The following is an 18,465-nucleotide window of genomic DNA, read 5'->3' on the forward strand; positions in this document are numbered from 1 at the left end:
AGTTTTCGCATATGCTAGGCTAAATCAGCTGGGAGTAAAAGAGTTAATAAAAAGCTTTGTGTCTGTATGAAATAAATTTTTGTTCAGTCGATGCAATATATTACGTATTTAATTATATACCTATATAATTCATGAAAGACTCATCAATATATAATTAACAATAATAAAAATTATTTTGTCATAAAACTTAACAAAACCCCTGACATCGTATCCATACCTTTCCATCAGGTCCTGTAAACTGAACAGATGTAACCTTCAGAAGATGAGCACAGTTCCCTAAGGCGTAAACGGTTGCTTGGGCAGAGATTTTTGCTTGCGTCTCTTGTTTATCAGCACCAGTCAAGAAAACATTGACAAAGCCCTCTAATGAGTATTTGTAGGTGTGACCTTTCAAGAATCCTTCCTTTGGATCAGTTCCTGTTAAATCAAATTTGATACATATTACAATTTAATACATATCATTTGACATAGGTGGTTTATTTATTTAATATAAGAATGTCTAATAATACTTTGAGTAAAAAAGAACCAATGCTATCACATAGTTGTAGAGTCATTCCTAAGTTATTTCAGTAATTAACATTTACTACACTATGCCAAATGTACCAGGCTATAGTGAGGGTAATACACATACTTACTAGCCACAATAAACTTAAACTTAAAAAAGTTATAATTGGTGGATGAAAGTACTATGCCATATTTTACTGAAAACTTTGCTTACGACAGGGATAGCGAATCTATGGCACACGTGTCACTGTACCATTGTTTAACACATGGGTAAAGTTCGAATTTTGTATCCAAAAGTTTAGTACTTTTTTATACTTAATCAACTGAATTTTTTAAATCTACCTCAGCTGGCAACACTAGCTTCTTTTATCACCGTTTGAATATATTACGCTACAATTTGTTTTTTTTTATCGATACACTTAAATATTGCAGAATGTGAATGGAACCCACTACACAATACGTTTAATTCAATGAAAAAATTAACAAACTGCTTTTTTGACCATCTTTGGGTAACAAACAACTATTTTCGTCAATGAATTATTTCAAATAAAAATTCAAACATCACCTTCATAATGGTTTGACTGAACTATGTGTAGGATTCTCTTATAAGTTTAGTGTCTTTGTCTTCAAAAAGTCCTCAATTATAAACCGCAAATAAATAAATTGACAATAGACAATCTATAAAATATAAGCACCTCACTAAATTATTGTAAAAAAAATATTTTTTAATTAACACGTTGATCGCCATGGGGGTCACCGGTGACCGGCATCGGATTACGTTCAGGGGGCCATGGGGGTCACCGGTGACCGGCAAAGAAGACCTGCCTTAGAGTTGTTGTACAGCGCCGGCGGGCACGCGCGCAGTGCATTTTTCGATACGCGGTGACCGGCATGGCCCTTCTGTATATTACTGCCACTTGGCCTGAAAATATGTCTTCCCAGTCACAAAATATAGGCTCACTAATGTAAAGAATGTACATAATGAAAAAAAAAAGTTTTCCTTTTAAATTGTAAATGTGTTTTTGTTGATATAAAAATAAAAATTAAATAGATGATAAAAATGTAAGTTATAAAAAATATGTAAAAAATAAAAAAATAGAATAAAAAAATGATTATAAGGTATGTATACGTATATTTCCAGTTTATGTGTATCCAGGTATTATACTACCCAATTTGAAAACTTTTATTCCGTATTTGTGCCTTTTCTGTTTATTATACTATCAAAATCTAAATATAATTCGACCGCGAAATGGCACCATGCTCTCGTCAACACATATGGACAGGTGACCGGCGAAGTGGCCGGCCCGGCGCAATAGAATAAATTAACTTGTTGGCGCCGCGACGGACACATGTGGCCGGCACATCATAAAAACCAATATTTACGTAAAAAAATCATCAAAATGAAAAAAAACATTATATTCTTTCATTACCTATCAAATAATACCTTAGAGACAAATAATCATTTTTTAACTATTTTATGTAAAACTAGTTGGCGATCAATGTGTTAAATAATTAAAATATTTTTTTTAAATATTTAGGTATATGGAATTGTGTAACTTTACAAAATATATGGTTTTTAATCTTTTTTGATAAAAGCACAACAAACCATTATGTAAAAGCATACACACGTAGAAAACGTTTCGCTATCTCTCATCTAGGATCGGTAATTATTAGGATAATATGCTAAGAAAAATTTCTGTAAGGTGGGCTCCGGGTTGTGTCCCACTGATTTAAACCATTAAGTAATTATTAATAATTCAAGTAAAGTGTAAAGTTCTTACCTCCTTTACATCCGGCAGAGCAATCTATAAAGAAAGAAAAAAGATTAACATTAATATACATATATATTACAATTGCATATACAAAAGGGATAAAACGAAATGCTTATTAATTAGACTTATACCTCACTATCCGCTGCCCATCACATGGCACAATTTCGATTTCAGACCCCATTTTTTCAATATACATACATTCCTAATGTCAAATTACTTTTTGATATATTTTTGACATCAGCAATGTACTCATAAACACATACATACCTAATACCTACCTATTATGAATGCATGTGCAAAAAAAATAGATAAATAAACAATTGGTGATAGAAATATTTGGACAGGACACCTGTTCCACAAAATCTGACAAAAATGACTCATGATAAGAACTACTCACCAGACACATAGAAGGATAATAATAGGGTCTAGGATGATTCGGTGCCGGAACAGGAACAACTGGGCAAAACACAATGAATGAAATTCAAAAATAACTAGACCTTCGTGAATTATAGGTACTTTTAAAATATATATTTAATATTATGATTTTATTTAAATTATTATATTATTATTTAATACTTGGTGAGAAATTTAAATATGCACATGTAAATAATGATTAAATTGTGCATATGTTTAAATTCCAACGAGAAGAGAGTTCTTTTATGTTTATATAAAGCCTCAGGCAGGGTAATTCTCAATCCGCAATAAAAATCATTATGTCAAGAGCAAAATGAATTAAAACTACTAAGTAGGTAGTAGAAAGAAAGTGATTAAAATTCCTCGTCTACTTTCTATATAAAATCGTAACAAATATTTATTTATTTCATTCGACAGTGTCCGCTCGAAATGGAGAAGTTTACGAACCGGAGCGCTCGAAAATTTTCCGAGGATATTAACAAGCTTATCAAATTTTATGTGTATGTATGTTAGATTTTTTGTTATATCTATGGCATATCTACCTCAGACGGTAAAATTATTTTGTAGGTGAGACGGAGCGATAACTTTACAGATTGCACAAACCGGAACGGCGCTCCGGTGCGTTCCGGTTCATTTCGAGCCCTGCGCCCAGTTGTCCCTTTCCCTAACAATATGTCAAAAGCACTTCATTTCGAACAAAGAATGAACATTCCACTTCTGAATGCTCTTATTTTTGTAATATTAATCATATAAAGTACAATGAATGTCAACTATAACAATTTTATGGAAATTAATAATTTGTAATATCAAATTTCACTTTATCAGCAACATTCCATGAAAATATCTCGATCATAGAGCAAAGTAGATATTGGTATATATGTTACACCGAATGTGCAAAATTGACTATTACATGAAATGGGCAAAATTTTGGCTAATTCATGTAATAGTCAAGCCTGTTGCCTTATTCATGAATTAGGTAATTTTTCTGCTGAGTACATGAATTCACCACGGTATGGAATTCTTGAACTGTCAACATGACAGAAGAAAAAGTAAATTTAATACGGATGGTTTTATTAGTTATAATTGGACATAATATAATATTATTATTATTAGGTTAGGTTAGGTTAGGTTTTGTAATTCTGAATTAAATTATTCAACTGAATGTCAATTTTGAGGTTAGCTATCAAGTGTCAACAAACTATCACAAACATTCAGTCGACCATTGCACAATTGATACCCAAGCACGAATCAAATCGCGAAAATACTTTTCAATAAAATTCTTCCGTTATCATATTATAGTTCTAGAATTTTTTTGCGCATAGTAAATGGATATGAACGTCATTCAAATCAATGACATTTGACACATTTGTTTAGTTGCAAAAAACACCACGGAGCGTGATCATCTATTTTGACCATAGATAATATAAATGTACATTTTGACCAATCCATGAGCATTTGATGCATTTAGTTTAGTTGCAAAAAATACCACCGTAGCGCTACTATCTAATTTGTCCAAGACATGAAGTAGGCAGAAAAATTACTGCCGATTTCACGCACTCTCCGGATATTTTGTCTAATTCATGAATAAGGCAACGGGCTTGCATTTTTCATGATTTAGGCAAAATTTTGCCCATTTCATGTAATATTCAATTTCGCACATTCGGCGTAACATATATATTGTTTTCATTCAATGATCTTAACTTGACATTCAATGTGTTGAGAACTTGTTATGTTGAAAAAAATCTTCATTTACAAAAATATAAAGATGGAGTCTAATGAATTAATGAAAGAGAAACTGGTTACTAAGGCTAATAATAATTAAATTAGCCGCAAGTTGTTTACAAGTCAAAAAGACATTTTTTTATACAATAAAATATCACTAGGTATTAAAAATTAAACAACAGCTGATATAAAAGTTAGCAACCCCAGCACGATGTCAACAGACATGTAATTTTTTTTACATTTTTTAATGCAGAGATTATTATTGAAAACATTCTGGAATTGCTGTCAAAGTGTTTTCGTACAAAATTTTCCTATTACTATCTCTATTATGTTCAATACATTTCCATGTTTAACCGAGTTTATCTTATGGTCAAACGTTACTTGTATAAATGATATCCATAACACAGATTATAATAATCAACACTACAACGTGGGTCTTGTTCTCCTCCAGAAAGCGTATCCACTACCCTCTGTCCGCCCCAAGCTCCCTCCACTGCCTTAATCTCAGGCATACTATGTTTCTTTCTACACAATCCAACCACCAAAGTTAAGGTCACCTGACCATCCATTTCCCTTATGGCCTAATAAAAATGGATGGTGGGGTGTCTTCTATTTTTGAGACATGGTCCAAACAATAGATGTCACCCCACTTTCACGTTTGAGATGACATGAGGATCGTTATACAGTGCCAATGCTCACGACTTATCGAATGTAGTCTTCATAATAATGTTTCAACCGAAATTGCTATCGACCAATAAACAGACCTGTAGAATTTAATATAATTTATATTATGATTTTGTAAAATGGAATTCTACTTAGAAAATGCCAACTGGGGGTGCACATCACGGGAAATATTGCGGGCATTTGCAAAGGTAGCTCACTATATGAAAAAGAATGGCTGGAGCAACATTTAACTTGATGCGGAATGTATTGGACTCACAACTACACTCGGTTAAAACCAAATGTCAACTATTCTACGCTTGTATTCTGAAGATGGTGCTTTATTATAGGAAATCATGGCACCATACTTAGCATCGAGAACAAATGTTTGCAGCGGTTACTAGTTATACGGTGGTATGACTTTAGGAGTAACGAGGAGATAAGAGAACGGGTCAAACAGCCTCTCATTTCACTGAAAGTGAATAAGCGATGTCGGACCTGGCCCAGCCACGCGCTATAGATGCGTCAAGAAAATTTCAACATGGCTTGCTTGGAAGGCCGCTAAATACTATTTGCAGAGTGTATACAGAGGAGTTACGGAAAACTGGCGAGCGACATGGATTCTTGGATGTGCCGTGTGGTATCCATATGCTCCAACTAAAGGCTGGACATGATCAAAGAATGACGAAGAAAAAAATATTATAAATCTCAATAATAAATTCATATTTACAATAAAAACATAATTTTAATAAAATTTTGTCGATTGATTAACTGCTGTTATGAAATTAAATGCCTCAAAGATACATTTTTTAATCAAAGAAATTACAGTTGACAGTGCTCAGTGCCCTGTCAAGTCGGCTGATTTATTGGTTTAATAAAATATGACAATTTTTCTAAATTCAGGCAGTTACCTAACCCTCGAAAAATCACAACATTGTAGTTACACTCGCCTGATTATATTTGCTCTCTTTAGGGCTGTTGCAGGCAGGGAAGTGAGATGAGGTGAAGCCCCACCCGCAAGAGGCACATTCACCAGCACTCCAAATAGAACATTTTACGAACTGGAGCGCACAATAATTTCACTAAAATAAATTAAAGTGTGCTTGATTTATTCATAATATATCTACCTACCTAGAACGGACAGATGCAATGACAGTATTTAAACATCTGATACACATAACTACAAAAAATTCGGGCAGACAATATTTTTCGGGCCGCAGTCGAAAATTATTATTACTAGGGTAGGTAATATATTTGGACTTAGTTTAAGCCACAACGTATTTTAATACGAGCTTCTGGTGTATTAAAAACAAGAGCGAAATGAAAACCAATGTAAATTGTTAAATCCCTAACTACAGCAACAAATATAATATGAAATATTTAAATTAACTCCTTTATCACAGAGACTTAGTAAAGTAGAAGGTGGTAAGCTGACGAGTGAAAAAGTCGAGGTCACCCCAAAATTTAGTAGCATTCCATTGATGAGCGATGATTGACCATACGCCGAATCCTGCGGTATATGATAATGAAATTAACTGCCAAATTAAGTGATAAGAGTGAGGTATTTCATAATAAATATTATTACGTTGTATGTATTGAGACGGTTAAAGCCAACAGGTCGTGTAAAGTCACGGGGGCTATCAAATTATCAGACACCACGCTTTCGAAAGCACTGTCGGTAATTAAAAACAACAAGAATAATAAAATAATTATTGTTTTCCAGTCGATATTGATGTTTCATTACTTATTAATTAATTGGTTTAATCAAATTAATTGAGGAGGTATTTGAACATTGAAAAGTGTTTAATATTGTTTAGCAAATTTCATCAGTGTATAAAATAATAAGGATGATGCTTAGAAATACATAAAAATACCAATAAGGGTTTACACACCCATTTTAGCATTTATTTAGTAGGTCGGCCATCTAAGTTTTAATATGAAGCCATCAATTGTGGGTTCAAACCTAAGCGACTGGTCAAAAAAATTCATACTGTTGTTTTTTTTTCCAATTTAATCAAGTGGTAAAATCCAATGTGTTAAGTAGATAGTTAACCATCATTTTTCGTTAAAAAATGTGTGTTAATATATTATCCTTCAGTTTATAAAAACACATCAGCTCCTTAGAGCCAAATAAACGTATCTCATTTTTCTCTATTTTACAAGAGAGCTGAAATACAAGTAAATTTACATTCCACTTGCTTTTCCAGCCATTATCCAGCCATATACAGTGGTGTAATGAAAGTTGGGCGACCTTCAATGTTGCACTGAAGTGTCCCAGGAGCAACTTCCCAAGACCTTGGGTAGCGTGCACTAGAGTGTACATAATTCCTATTCAGATATAATATTACGGATAATCCTCGATGAGAAAAAACCTTCTCGCTTGCCCTAAAATACTGCAAACTTTTTGAAAGCTAAAAAATTTTCCCCCATATATACCAAGTCACAATGGCCCAACCGACTTGAGAAACTCTTCCCTTTCAACCGACATATGATCGGCATCCTGCTATTAGCCACATAAGCAAGTCAGAGATTTGCCGAGCTGACAAAGCTTGGAGGCAAAACCACTGTGTCCGAAGCGAGAAGCCCAATGGTCTGGAGTCAACCTGGTTATCTCCATGTGTCACTTTGATACCAGATAAAGGTATCCCCCGGGATACTACCGCAGCTGACCGAAGCATCGGTCTTCCCAAAAGGACACCTCAGCCTACCTCCGCCCTAAACTTGTCTTTATCTAGTTCATTTCAGTCAAATAGCCATTGCAAATACCATTTAGATGACAACATTCTTTTTGCCATAAGTTCTCTCTGGGTACGAACTATGGCAATACAGGAACCGGATGGCCGCAACCGCCGCCATCAGAGAGAGAGTTCCGCGGAAGGAGAGAGACGTCCACTGATGCGTGGGTGGGCAATATAACCGGCCGGCGCCAGCCGGCTCGCTCTCTTTTCCGCCAGCCCGTCGCCCCAAGAGGTCCTCGCAGAACATCGCCGTGTCCCGCCATCTTGCCGTTGTATATCACTGTTCGCCGCGAGTGCCGTTGTCGCCGGGTCCGCCATCTTGCCGTTGTTTGTCACCGTACGCCGCGAGTTGCCATTGTCGCCGTGTTCGCCATCTTGTGGAAGTGTTATTCTCAGTTCCCGTTTTATTTTTTTTCTTCGTCTCGTGTCCTCTCGAGCCTGCGCCCCAGCCGGCACCGCGTGCCTGTCACCTCGTGTCCACCGAGTCCGCGCTCCGTGCTGCTGCCTCGTGCCCTCGGGAGTCTGCGCCCCTCGTGCCCACGGGGTCTGCGCCCGTGCTTGCCGCGTGGTCCCCGAGCCTGCGCCCCAGCTGGCACCACGTGCTTGTCATACCGTGCCGCCTTGTGTCCGCAGCAGCCTGCGCCCCCACGTGCGCCCCAATCCGTGTCCACGTGTCGTGTCGCCTTGTGCCCGCTGCAGCCTGCGCCCCCGCGTGCGCCCCAGTCCGTGTCACGTGTCGTGCCGCCTTGTGCCCGCTGCAGTCTGCGCCCCTCGTGTCCACAGGGTCTGCGCCCGTGCTTGCCGCTTGGTCACCGAGCCTGCGCCCCAGCCGGCACCGCGTGCCTGTCACCTCGTGTCCACCGAGTCCGCGCTCCGTGCTCCGTGCCTCGTGCCCTCGGGAGTCTGCGCCCCTCGTGTCCACGGGGTCTGCGCCCGTGCTTGCCGCGTGGTCCCCAAGCCTGCGCCCCAGCTGGCACCACGTGCTTGTCATACCGTGCAGCCTTGTGTCCGCAGCAGCCTGCGCCCCCGCGTGCGCCCCAATCCGTGTCCACGTGTCGTGCCGTCTTGTGCCCGCTGCAGCCTGCGCCCCGCGTGCGCCCCAATCCGTGTCCACGTGTCGTGCCGCCTTGTGCCCGCTGCAGCCTGCGCCCCGCGTGCGCCCCAGTCCGTGTCACGTGTCGTACCGCCTTGTGTCCGCTGCAGCCTGCGCCTTGTGTTGTGCCGCCCCGCAGTGACCGGCGCCCCCTGCCTAACCTCGGGCTTACAACAGCCGCCGCCTCGTGCCACGCCTTGTTTGTTTGTTTTTTTTTGACTTATTCGCGACTTGCTATTGTGACTTATGTGTTTATATACTCTCTAGCTGTCAATTAAATATTGTGTAACCCTGTATCAGCGTGTTTACATCCACCACACACTCTCTTCCCCTGTCAAATGTTGTCGGCTAGCGATATTGACTATTGCTCAATATAGCCGGTGTCAACTTCATATCTGTAAAAAACAAATGTGTTGTCTGCCCTTGGAAAAGGAGGTCCATAACCCCTGCTATGCACGCAACGCGGCATCATACGCGAGAGTATGGACAACAACTCACTTTTTACATTGACATTCCACTGACATTAATCTTTGCATCTTGAACTTTTGATAAGTCTCTTTGTCACTTAAAATATAGTAGTCTATGATCAGTATCAACTCAAAATCGATAAAAATTATATAGAGATAAGTTTCTTTGACCCCAAGGGACGAATATACTCTACTTAGGAGGAAGCATGGTAATTTACCTTGTTCTTTCTGTGTCATAGGGAATAAAGCAACCAAAACATTGATAAAGTGTATCATTTCGGTATTTAATCGTTCAACGCCACATAAAATGCTAATATAATTTTTCATATCTTTCAGAGCCAATTTAACAATAAGTCTATTCATAACGACCAGAAAGTCCATTAACTTTAAGAGACTGATTTTTTTTTTAATTTCCAATATTTTTCAATATTCTAACCTCTACCTCTATTTAATTTCAATTTCAATTTTTTTTTAACATATTGTGGACATTACTAATTATAAGTAAAGTTGAAGACGTTCACAACATGACATGAAACATTATTACAAAGAAGAAAAGTAATAAAAACAATAAAAATGAAAATACAGAAAGAGAATATAATATAAACATACAAAAGCAGTGAAAATACAATGATTATACATATATAGAAGTTCAAAGAAGTACACCGAGTTTGCTAAGGAGACCCTATTTTAAGAATTTATAAAATAGCGTCCACCTAAACTCACCTCACACAAGTGGAATATATCAACACCCAAAGCAATTTGGTTGAACATAGTTATCGCCCTCCCAATTAGCATTACCAGTGGCACATTGGTTCTGCACCTTGGGAGAATATACAACTGATGCTCTCTATTTCTAAGATAGTTATTAGGGACACACAGGTCAATACCGCCCAGAATGGCAGTGTTTTCGTTTATACCTCGTATATGTCGAAAAAATATGTAGCTAAATAAAGATCTCTTCTAAATTGCTGACTGCAGTATGTAAGCATACCTAAGAGAAAGTCAGTTGGATAAAGCGACAGATAGTATCCATACAACCTCAAGTAAAGGAGTCTCAAGAGTCTCTAAGTGGTAACCTACCTTCACCAATAAATTTAAAAAATTTTAAATATTCGCAGTTTTAAAAATGTTTTTTTGGACTTAAAACACACTGGTTCTACAAAAATATTGGAGAAAACATTAGTTGGAGGTATCTTAAAAGCGGGTTTAGAAAAAAATATTTTTTTAAACATTACAAATTTAAGAATACTATCAATAGTTTCAAAACATTGTCTAAGATGTATTAAATGTATAGTTTGTTGATATTAATTAGAAAATTGCACTGCACTACTACCCACACTTTAAGAAAAGATACGGCATGGTTCATCAAGGATAATCAAAATGATATCACTCACCATTAGCATTGACATCCAGGAACAAAAACACCAAACTAAAGAGAAATATGAAATTGGCCATCTTTGGCCGAGTGTATCCTGCCATTGTGGCAATAAAATATTACTGTTGCTTCTCACCGATGCTCCAGAGGGTGTCTGAAGAGATTAAAGTACTGCGTATGGACAACCACTGCATACTGAATTCTAATCAACAGAACATATCCTTATATGTTAATAGGAGAGGAATAAATTTGTTATGATTCGACTATTTCAATACTAAAGACCTATTAGTGTAATATTTTTTAATATATTATCTATTATAATATTTCTGTCAACTGATAGTATATTTGTTGATAATGAGACACCAAAGTTAGCACTGGCCGGCTATATGGTGGAAACAATTATTTTCAATCCACCAACTCAAAATATACCTAATACATAGGTAGATTTTTCAATTTGTATCTGATAATCCATAAAATGTACCTGTATTCATACATTAATGTAGAGTCAGTATTGCTTGTACAAACTAAATATACGCAAAATCTAATAAAATGTATTGTTAAAGCTGTAAATTCATATTATTATACATTGGACGCAATAGCCAAATTGACACAAAAAAGTCGTCCTACGGCTACCGATGTCACATTTTTGTATATAATAATGATAGCAAAAATTCAGTCATATATTTATTATGAATGAATTTGCAGAAACTTCAATAACCCAATACCCCGTTTACACATGCATGAATTTACTGTTGATAGTAGGTATTATCGCGGCCATAACAAAAAAATGCACGTGTAAACACGTATTGTCGTGCAAATTGCAAGATTGCATGCATGAATCAAAAAAGTTCAGAAGCTTCTGAATTTTCACGAGACAATTGGATCGTGCAATATCAGCACCTGTGCAGCAGAATGATAGTAGCGAACCTGCCGCTGAAAAAACAAACTACACCGCGCAGACTCATTTTGAGGTTAACTGATTTTCATGACCAGTCAAATAGTACCAAACAATGATAACATCGTGTCTCGCTTACTCTTGAAAAATGAAATTGGCGAGACAATCTTTTACGTGTAAACAGTTATTATCGCGATAGTTTAAAATACTATTGTATTATGAAATGATCATTTAAAATTTTCTGAAGTCACAACTTTGATAATAAAATTGTCCGCTAGATGGCACTCCCAATTTTTCTATTACTATTGGTGCAAGTAAATCCATGCACGTGTACAGGCGCTATTTTATTAATATAATAATTTTCACACAAGCAAAAAAATTGAAATAGGTGTTCACATTAATTGACAGCCCATATAAAAAAATATCATGTCATCAATTTCATTACCAAAGTGTTGATTTGGCTTATATGCTGAATGCAAACCAAATAGGTATATGCAGATCTTCAAGGTGCTCAGTGCGATCATCGCACAAGTAAAATCACTGCTATTTGAATGAACACATTTAATTGGGTAGCGATGATTGCAAGTAAAATCATATCTCAAATATTATAAATAAGTTAAAAGTTAAGTTAAAATAATATTAATATTAGAATAGTAAAATTATGGTATAAGTTGAATAAAAACTTAATATTGGTAATGATATATATATGATATATATTCGTCACAGGATATAATCCAATTTTTACGATTCACACAAGGACCCCATTAAGGGTGATGCTTCTACCTACCAAAGGTACCTAGCGGAAAAATATGAAGCTTTTTTTTAATAATTTACAATTTCAACTGTTTTGATTAATAAATATGTATCTGAAATCATTAAGAAAAACATTTTTTGTTTTAAGTCAAAGATAAACTTAACTAGGTAAAAGAATTTTTTTTTCTACATAAATGATTTTTTCTAGTGTGTATATGCATGAGATGTTTTCAAATTATGTATATTCAGTAGGACCATACCCAAATAAGATTTCATATAAATAAAAAGGATTTCAAGTTATACACATTTATATTTTTATAAAAATCGTTGTTTTTTAATTTAAATAAAAAAAATCTTAAAACTATGAATTAGTCAAAAATCTTTATGAGGAAAAATTGAAAACTTGATAAACTAAATATTAATAATAAATATGACCATAAAATATAATGTAATAATAAGATGCGGTCTTGTGACAAATTCACATTTTATAACATTTTTTTACTACTGTAAGTTTATCTTTGACTTAAATAAAAAATATTTTTCTTTTTAATTTTTTCAGATACATATTTATTAATTAATACGGCTGAAATTGTAAATTATCAAAAAATGTCTCAAATTGCAAGCTTCGTATTTTTCCGCTAGAGTCTGTATTGTTGCTTGTCTCTCAAAGCATTGTGGCATCGCGTTCAACTGTTCAAGTTTTCAATGGGAGGGAACGAGATGGATGGTGAAGCGAGGGGGAAACCGGCACGCCTGCTTATAGCAGACAGACTCTAGGTGCCTCGGGTAGGTAGAAGCATCACCCTTAAAACAAAGCTTAATAACCTTGACCATTGACCTAATCAGGCATTTATTTTATTTAATCATAGAAATAATAAGATAAGAGAGATTTTTTTTACCATGTTCGATTTAAAAATCATATAGGCCTCCACAGAGTGGATTGTATTAACAGATTTTTGTTTTTATGAGAAACGGATGTTAGCCACTTTCTCAACCTATTAGTAAGTCTATACTCTGGGTAACACACTTCGAAAAACATGCAAATTTTGCCAGATCCGGGATTCAAATTCGGTACCCACAATATTATAAGCTGACAAATGACTGGTCAAATTTCAAAAAGATTATATTTAATTAAAAAGTTTATATGGGCACTTTGGGTGTTAAATTTCCAGTGCAAAAATTGATAAAGAGGTTGAAGGTGTAAATTTGTCTATCATCTCAGTCAAAATACTATTAATAGGTACTAGAAGATTGTTATGTACTTATCATAAAAAAAGTTAATTGCCATATTCAGTCGTAAACGGGGCACATGGACCTCTGCGGTATGGAGGTCATATTAACACACTACGAATATTTATTAGCCATTTTATGTAAAAAATAAATGTTTTAATTTTCTACCTATCACTTTGACGTTAAGCTTTTTTATCTCTTCCATATCCTTGGATAGAGTACGACATGTTTAATTAAAATCGTTCCAAGTATTTTAGTTCTCCGAATCCCAATAATTCTTCATCAACAGGGCTTTAATATTATTACTTATGTATTGAATGAATTAGTTTTGATAAATACATAAAACGGTTGTTTACTCTAGCAAAACGATAGATAAGATACAAACGACTGCATTATTCAAATTCATAAAATTTAAAAATAGATTGTCATCTCTTATTTGTCGTTGAGTTTTATATACTCTTTGGCAAACAGGTATTCAAGTATAATATTATCTGACAAGAAATCGGCGATAATAGCAAGTCGCTGTAGTCACATGTAGAAAACTTCTAGTGGCGCTACGCGACCTGCCATGGCGGCAACGCGTACTAGAGGTGTGTTTAAATAATGTATCAGCTCGTGGCTATCACTAGTACTGTGAGAGCCAAGCAGTGTCAGTAGAATCCATGACATATGAATAGCTTTCAAATTAGTTAAATTAATTATTGTTTAGTATGTGTAATTTCTTTGTATAATATGTTACACCGAATGTGCGAAATTGACTATTATATGAAATGGGCAAAATTTTGGCTAATTCATGTAATAGTCAAGCTTGTTGCCTTATTCATGAATTAGGTAATTTTTCTGCTGAGTACATGAATTCGCCACGGTATGGAATTCTTGAACTGTCAACATGACAGAAGAAAAAGTAAATTTAATACGGATGGTTTTATTAGTTATAATTGGACATAATATAATATTATTATTATTAGGTTAGGTTAGGTTAGGTTTTGTAATTCTGAATTAAATTATTCAACTGAATGTCCATTTTGAGGTTAGCTATCAAGTGTCAACAAACTATCACAAACATTCAATCGACCATTGCACAATTGATACCCAAGCACGAATCAAATCGCGAAAATACTTTTCAATAAAATTCTTCCGTTATCATAATATTATAGTTCTAGAATTTTTTTGCGCATAGTAAATGGATATGAACGTCATTCAAATCAATGACATTTGACACATTTGTTTAGTTGCAAAAAACACCACGGAGCGCGATCATCTATTTTGACCATAGATAATATAAATGTACATTTTGACCAATCCATGAGCATTTGATACATTTAGTTTAGTTGCAAAAAATACCACCGTAGCGCTACTATCTAATTTGTCCAAGACATGAAGTAGGCAGAAAAATTACTGCCGATTTCACGCACTCTCCGGATATTTTGTCTAATTCATGAATAAGGCAACGGGCTTGCATTTTTCATGATTTAGGCAAAATTTTGCCCATTTCATGTAATATTCAATTTCGCACATTCGGCGTAACATATACATTTTCAAACAATCGAATTACTACTTAGTAAGCACTTTATTTACCTCAGTGATATTCATTAAACGTTTATTATATTTTCTCACCAAATGGCTGAGATACTGAGGTAAGCATTTTCCATCGTGAGAGGTTCAACAAAAGGCTATCGGGAGGAAACAAGTCAATCTCTCCGTAATATTCACTTGATAAACTTGTATCTTGCTAGAGAACATAGTGCCTCGGAAAATAACACCTACCTCTGTTATATTGTACCCTTGTACTTATGTAACCATAAATAAACTCTCACTTCTCCATCATTTCGAATAACCACCATCGTCTTTCATCTACCACACTCTCGACCATTCCTACAAACTGATGCTACTCCTTTTCTTCTACGCAATAAACCAAAAGTTTACTAATAATAATTATAACATCACTACTGAACGTTTTTGACATAGTTTTATAACAAAAAGCTTCAAAATACGTAAATTGACAGATCCGTACACCACGGGAGCATACAATGAAATGATAAATTTGGGGCGATCCTCTTTTGAAAACGGAAGTTCGATTAGCTGCACTGGAGGGAGTTGTAAGTTCACAATTTTAACACGTGGACAAGAAGTTCTTGTTCGGCAGTAATATCCCGTTTACACGTGGATGGATTTACTGCTGACAGTACGTATTATCGCAGTCATAACAAAAAAATGCATGTGTAAACACGTATTATGGCGCAAATTGCAAGATTGCATGCATGGATCAAAAAAGTTGAGAAGTTTCTGAGTTTTCACGCGACAATTGGACTGTGCGATATCTGCGCCTGTACAGCAGAACGATAGTGGCAAACCTACCAGAAAACAAACGAACTACTCCGCTCACTCATTTTGACGTTTATTGATTTTCACAACCTGTCACGTAGCACCATACAATGACAACATAGCATCTCGCTTACTCTTGAAGAATGCGATTGGAGAAATAGTCAGCACTTTTACATGTAAACAGTTATTATTTATTTTACGCTATTTGTTCATAGGTGCAACCATCAATGTTATTGTTATATTTTTTTCTCAAAATTGAATGATGTTATTGTATCCTAGGTAATGATTATTTAGTGTCCACTTTAAAAAATATTAATTTTTTTACAATATGATTATTTTACATGACAGCAATACTAGTGATACACCTATATCTAATTATAATATTATAGAAATCAACACATAATACAATGTATTATTATTTTTTTTAAATTAATATACCTTGGAATATTAATTAACTATTTTTTTAATCAACAAATAATTCACAAGATTTAAAAATATAACATTCTAATTATTGAACACACATAATTTTTAAAACACTTCTGAGAAAATATATTGAAATTTCGTTAATTAAAAATTATTAGCAAGTTCAAGTAAGTTACAACAAAAAATCTTGGAGTGATCTGTGACGTCGGTTAGTAATTAAAGTAATAATACCTACTTTGATTTAGCAAATGTAGCTCAATTTATAAAGTGCTTCAGTGAGTATTAAAAGCCATTAGTTAAAATTTGTTCTAATTAAGTATGAGGCCAGCCTTCACTCTGCCCTGAAAGAAGCAGACTATCGAGAGGGGTGGAGAGTCTTCGTCACTCAGAAGATGACTGAATTTCAAGGCAGTCACGGTCCTCAGCCATGAGGGAACGACCAAGAAGAGAGACCCACCATTTAACTCTCTTCATCAATGGTACTGAATAGTAAGTTTTATTGCCACTGGTACCCAATAATGTAGTCGACCATATAGACTCAAGTTCAATCGTAAGTATTATTATCTCTAATGATTCCGGATGATATTGAGTGGGTACCACAGTGAGTAAAAATAACATTGTTAGCATGAGTTAGAAGCGGCTGTCACCTTTATTTTAAAAAAAGATCTTTCATCAACAAGAATGTCACACATGCTCCACATAAATTTTCTTATTTTAGAATTTTATTTTTATTTCTCTGGCCTGAAAACAGTATTGTTTTTTTTTTAAAGAAGTGCACATGTCATGTCCTACTTATTTTATTAACACTACCAACACTGCACACTAATGTGATACATTCATATTTAGTTAAAGATGATTTCAAAAGTTTTTTGAAACATCATACAACTTCAAATTTGCCCACTTAAAATAAATGTAATAATCTTAAACTGACATTAGGTGGTTTTGAAACAAGTTAATCAGAAAGTCTATAAATAACTCAAATATCAAAACCATAAAAATGGAGTTCTACCACATAAACAATGATTCAATTAATTTATGATTAGGAGATGAATGCCTCTATAAAGTTTTTGACATAAAATTGCTCATAATCTGCAAATACAACATTGAAGTCATAAAACGGTAGCCTTCGGAGTCCAGTGCGTAAGGCACTGGCCTGAGTTCGGTTCTCGGTGAGGTCATAATATTATATTTATGTGATTTTATCAAAACCTGGGTGTTTGTGATTGTTTCTCTTATATTACTAAAGACGCTACTGTTTCACAACACTTGTGTCATCGGGTGTCATGGCATGTTGTACTTAGTGTTAAAAAGAATACAGTACTTACATGGAAATATAATATATAATTCAATTATTTATTAATAAAGTACCTACCTAAAACATAACATAAAATATATAATTCACACAATTAAATAATGATCAGGACTGGTTTCAGCCTCTTATAAGAACATTTCCAACAGTCATTTATACAAATAAGTTTAAAATAAAACAAAAAATACTGTTTTTACTTCCGGAATAAACATAATAGTAAATCCAGGCAATGAATGGTTAAAAGTTTTAAAACGAAGTAGGTAATAAAATTGAATACTCACCACTCACTGCGGAGTAGACGCTATATCACCCGCCTGATGCTCAGTGGGAAACAGATTCGAATCCCACAGCTAGATGAAGTGTAGGATCCATCACATAAATGACATAAATACACAATGGATTCAGCAAATGGGCAACATCCAATCCTCATAAAAAATACTATCGAGGTGTACATATATTATGCTCTTTGAATGAAATTGGAAGATATTTATTCAAACGAATACCTCCCACAGTTTCAGCACTGACAAATTTCACAATTTACTTTTTGTAAAAAATATGATTTATCTTATGACATGGACAATGTAGTGTTAAAAAAATATTTGTAATATATTGAATGAATGATAAGTATGGCAGTACGTTTTTGATTCTCATGAATTATACCATATTTTTGCAGTTACAATCTGTTTGAGGGAGATACGGATTCAATTTCGTTTAACATTGAAACATTGAGAGATGTGACTGAATGTTATGTTATGATATTTTGTTATGATGATTTCATAGGTACT

General features: G+C 35.0%; 1 protein-coding gene across 2 annotated transcripts in view; it reads right to left on the reverse strand.

The window, feature by feature from the left end:
• The window catches only part of LOC147067419 (apolipophorins-like), a 95,219-nt gene extending 76,754 nt beyond the window's left edge, over positions 1-18,465 (reverse strand). Inside the window, exons 1-3 of one of the 2 annotated variants that reach the window (XM_085953943.1) lie at positions 17,962-18,465; positions 2,286-2,309; positions 218-417 (exon numbers count right to left, since the gene is read on the reverse strand). Coding sequence is in view for 1 of the 2 variants with exons in the window: in XM_085953942.1 (XP_085810068.1) it covers positions 218-417; positions 2,286-2,309; positions 10,765-10,849 (309 nt within the window). In the remaining variant the exon portion in view is untranslated. Of the gene's footprint in view, positions 1-217; positions 418-2,285; positions 2,310-10,764; positions 10,943-17,961 lie in introns of those variants that run through there. The other variant, XM_085953942.1, reaches the window with a different exon arrangement.

This window comes from Rhyacophila brunnea, unplaced genomic scaffold, assembly GCF_057557595.1.
Source record: "Rhyacophila brunnea isolate RB1 unplaced genomic scaffold, BYU_Rbru_1.0 scaffold_4, whole genome shotgun sequence".
Taxonomy (NCBI): Eukaryota; Metazoa; Arthropoda; class Insecta; order Trichoptera; family Rhyacophilidae; genus Rhyacophila; species Rhyacophila brunnea.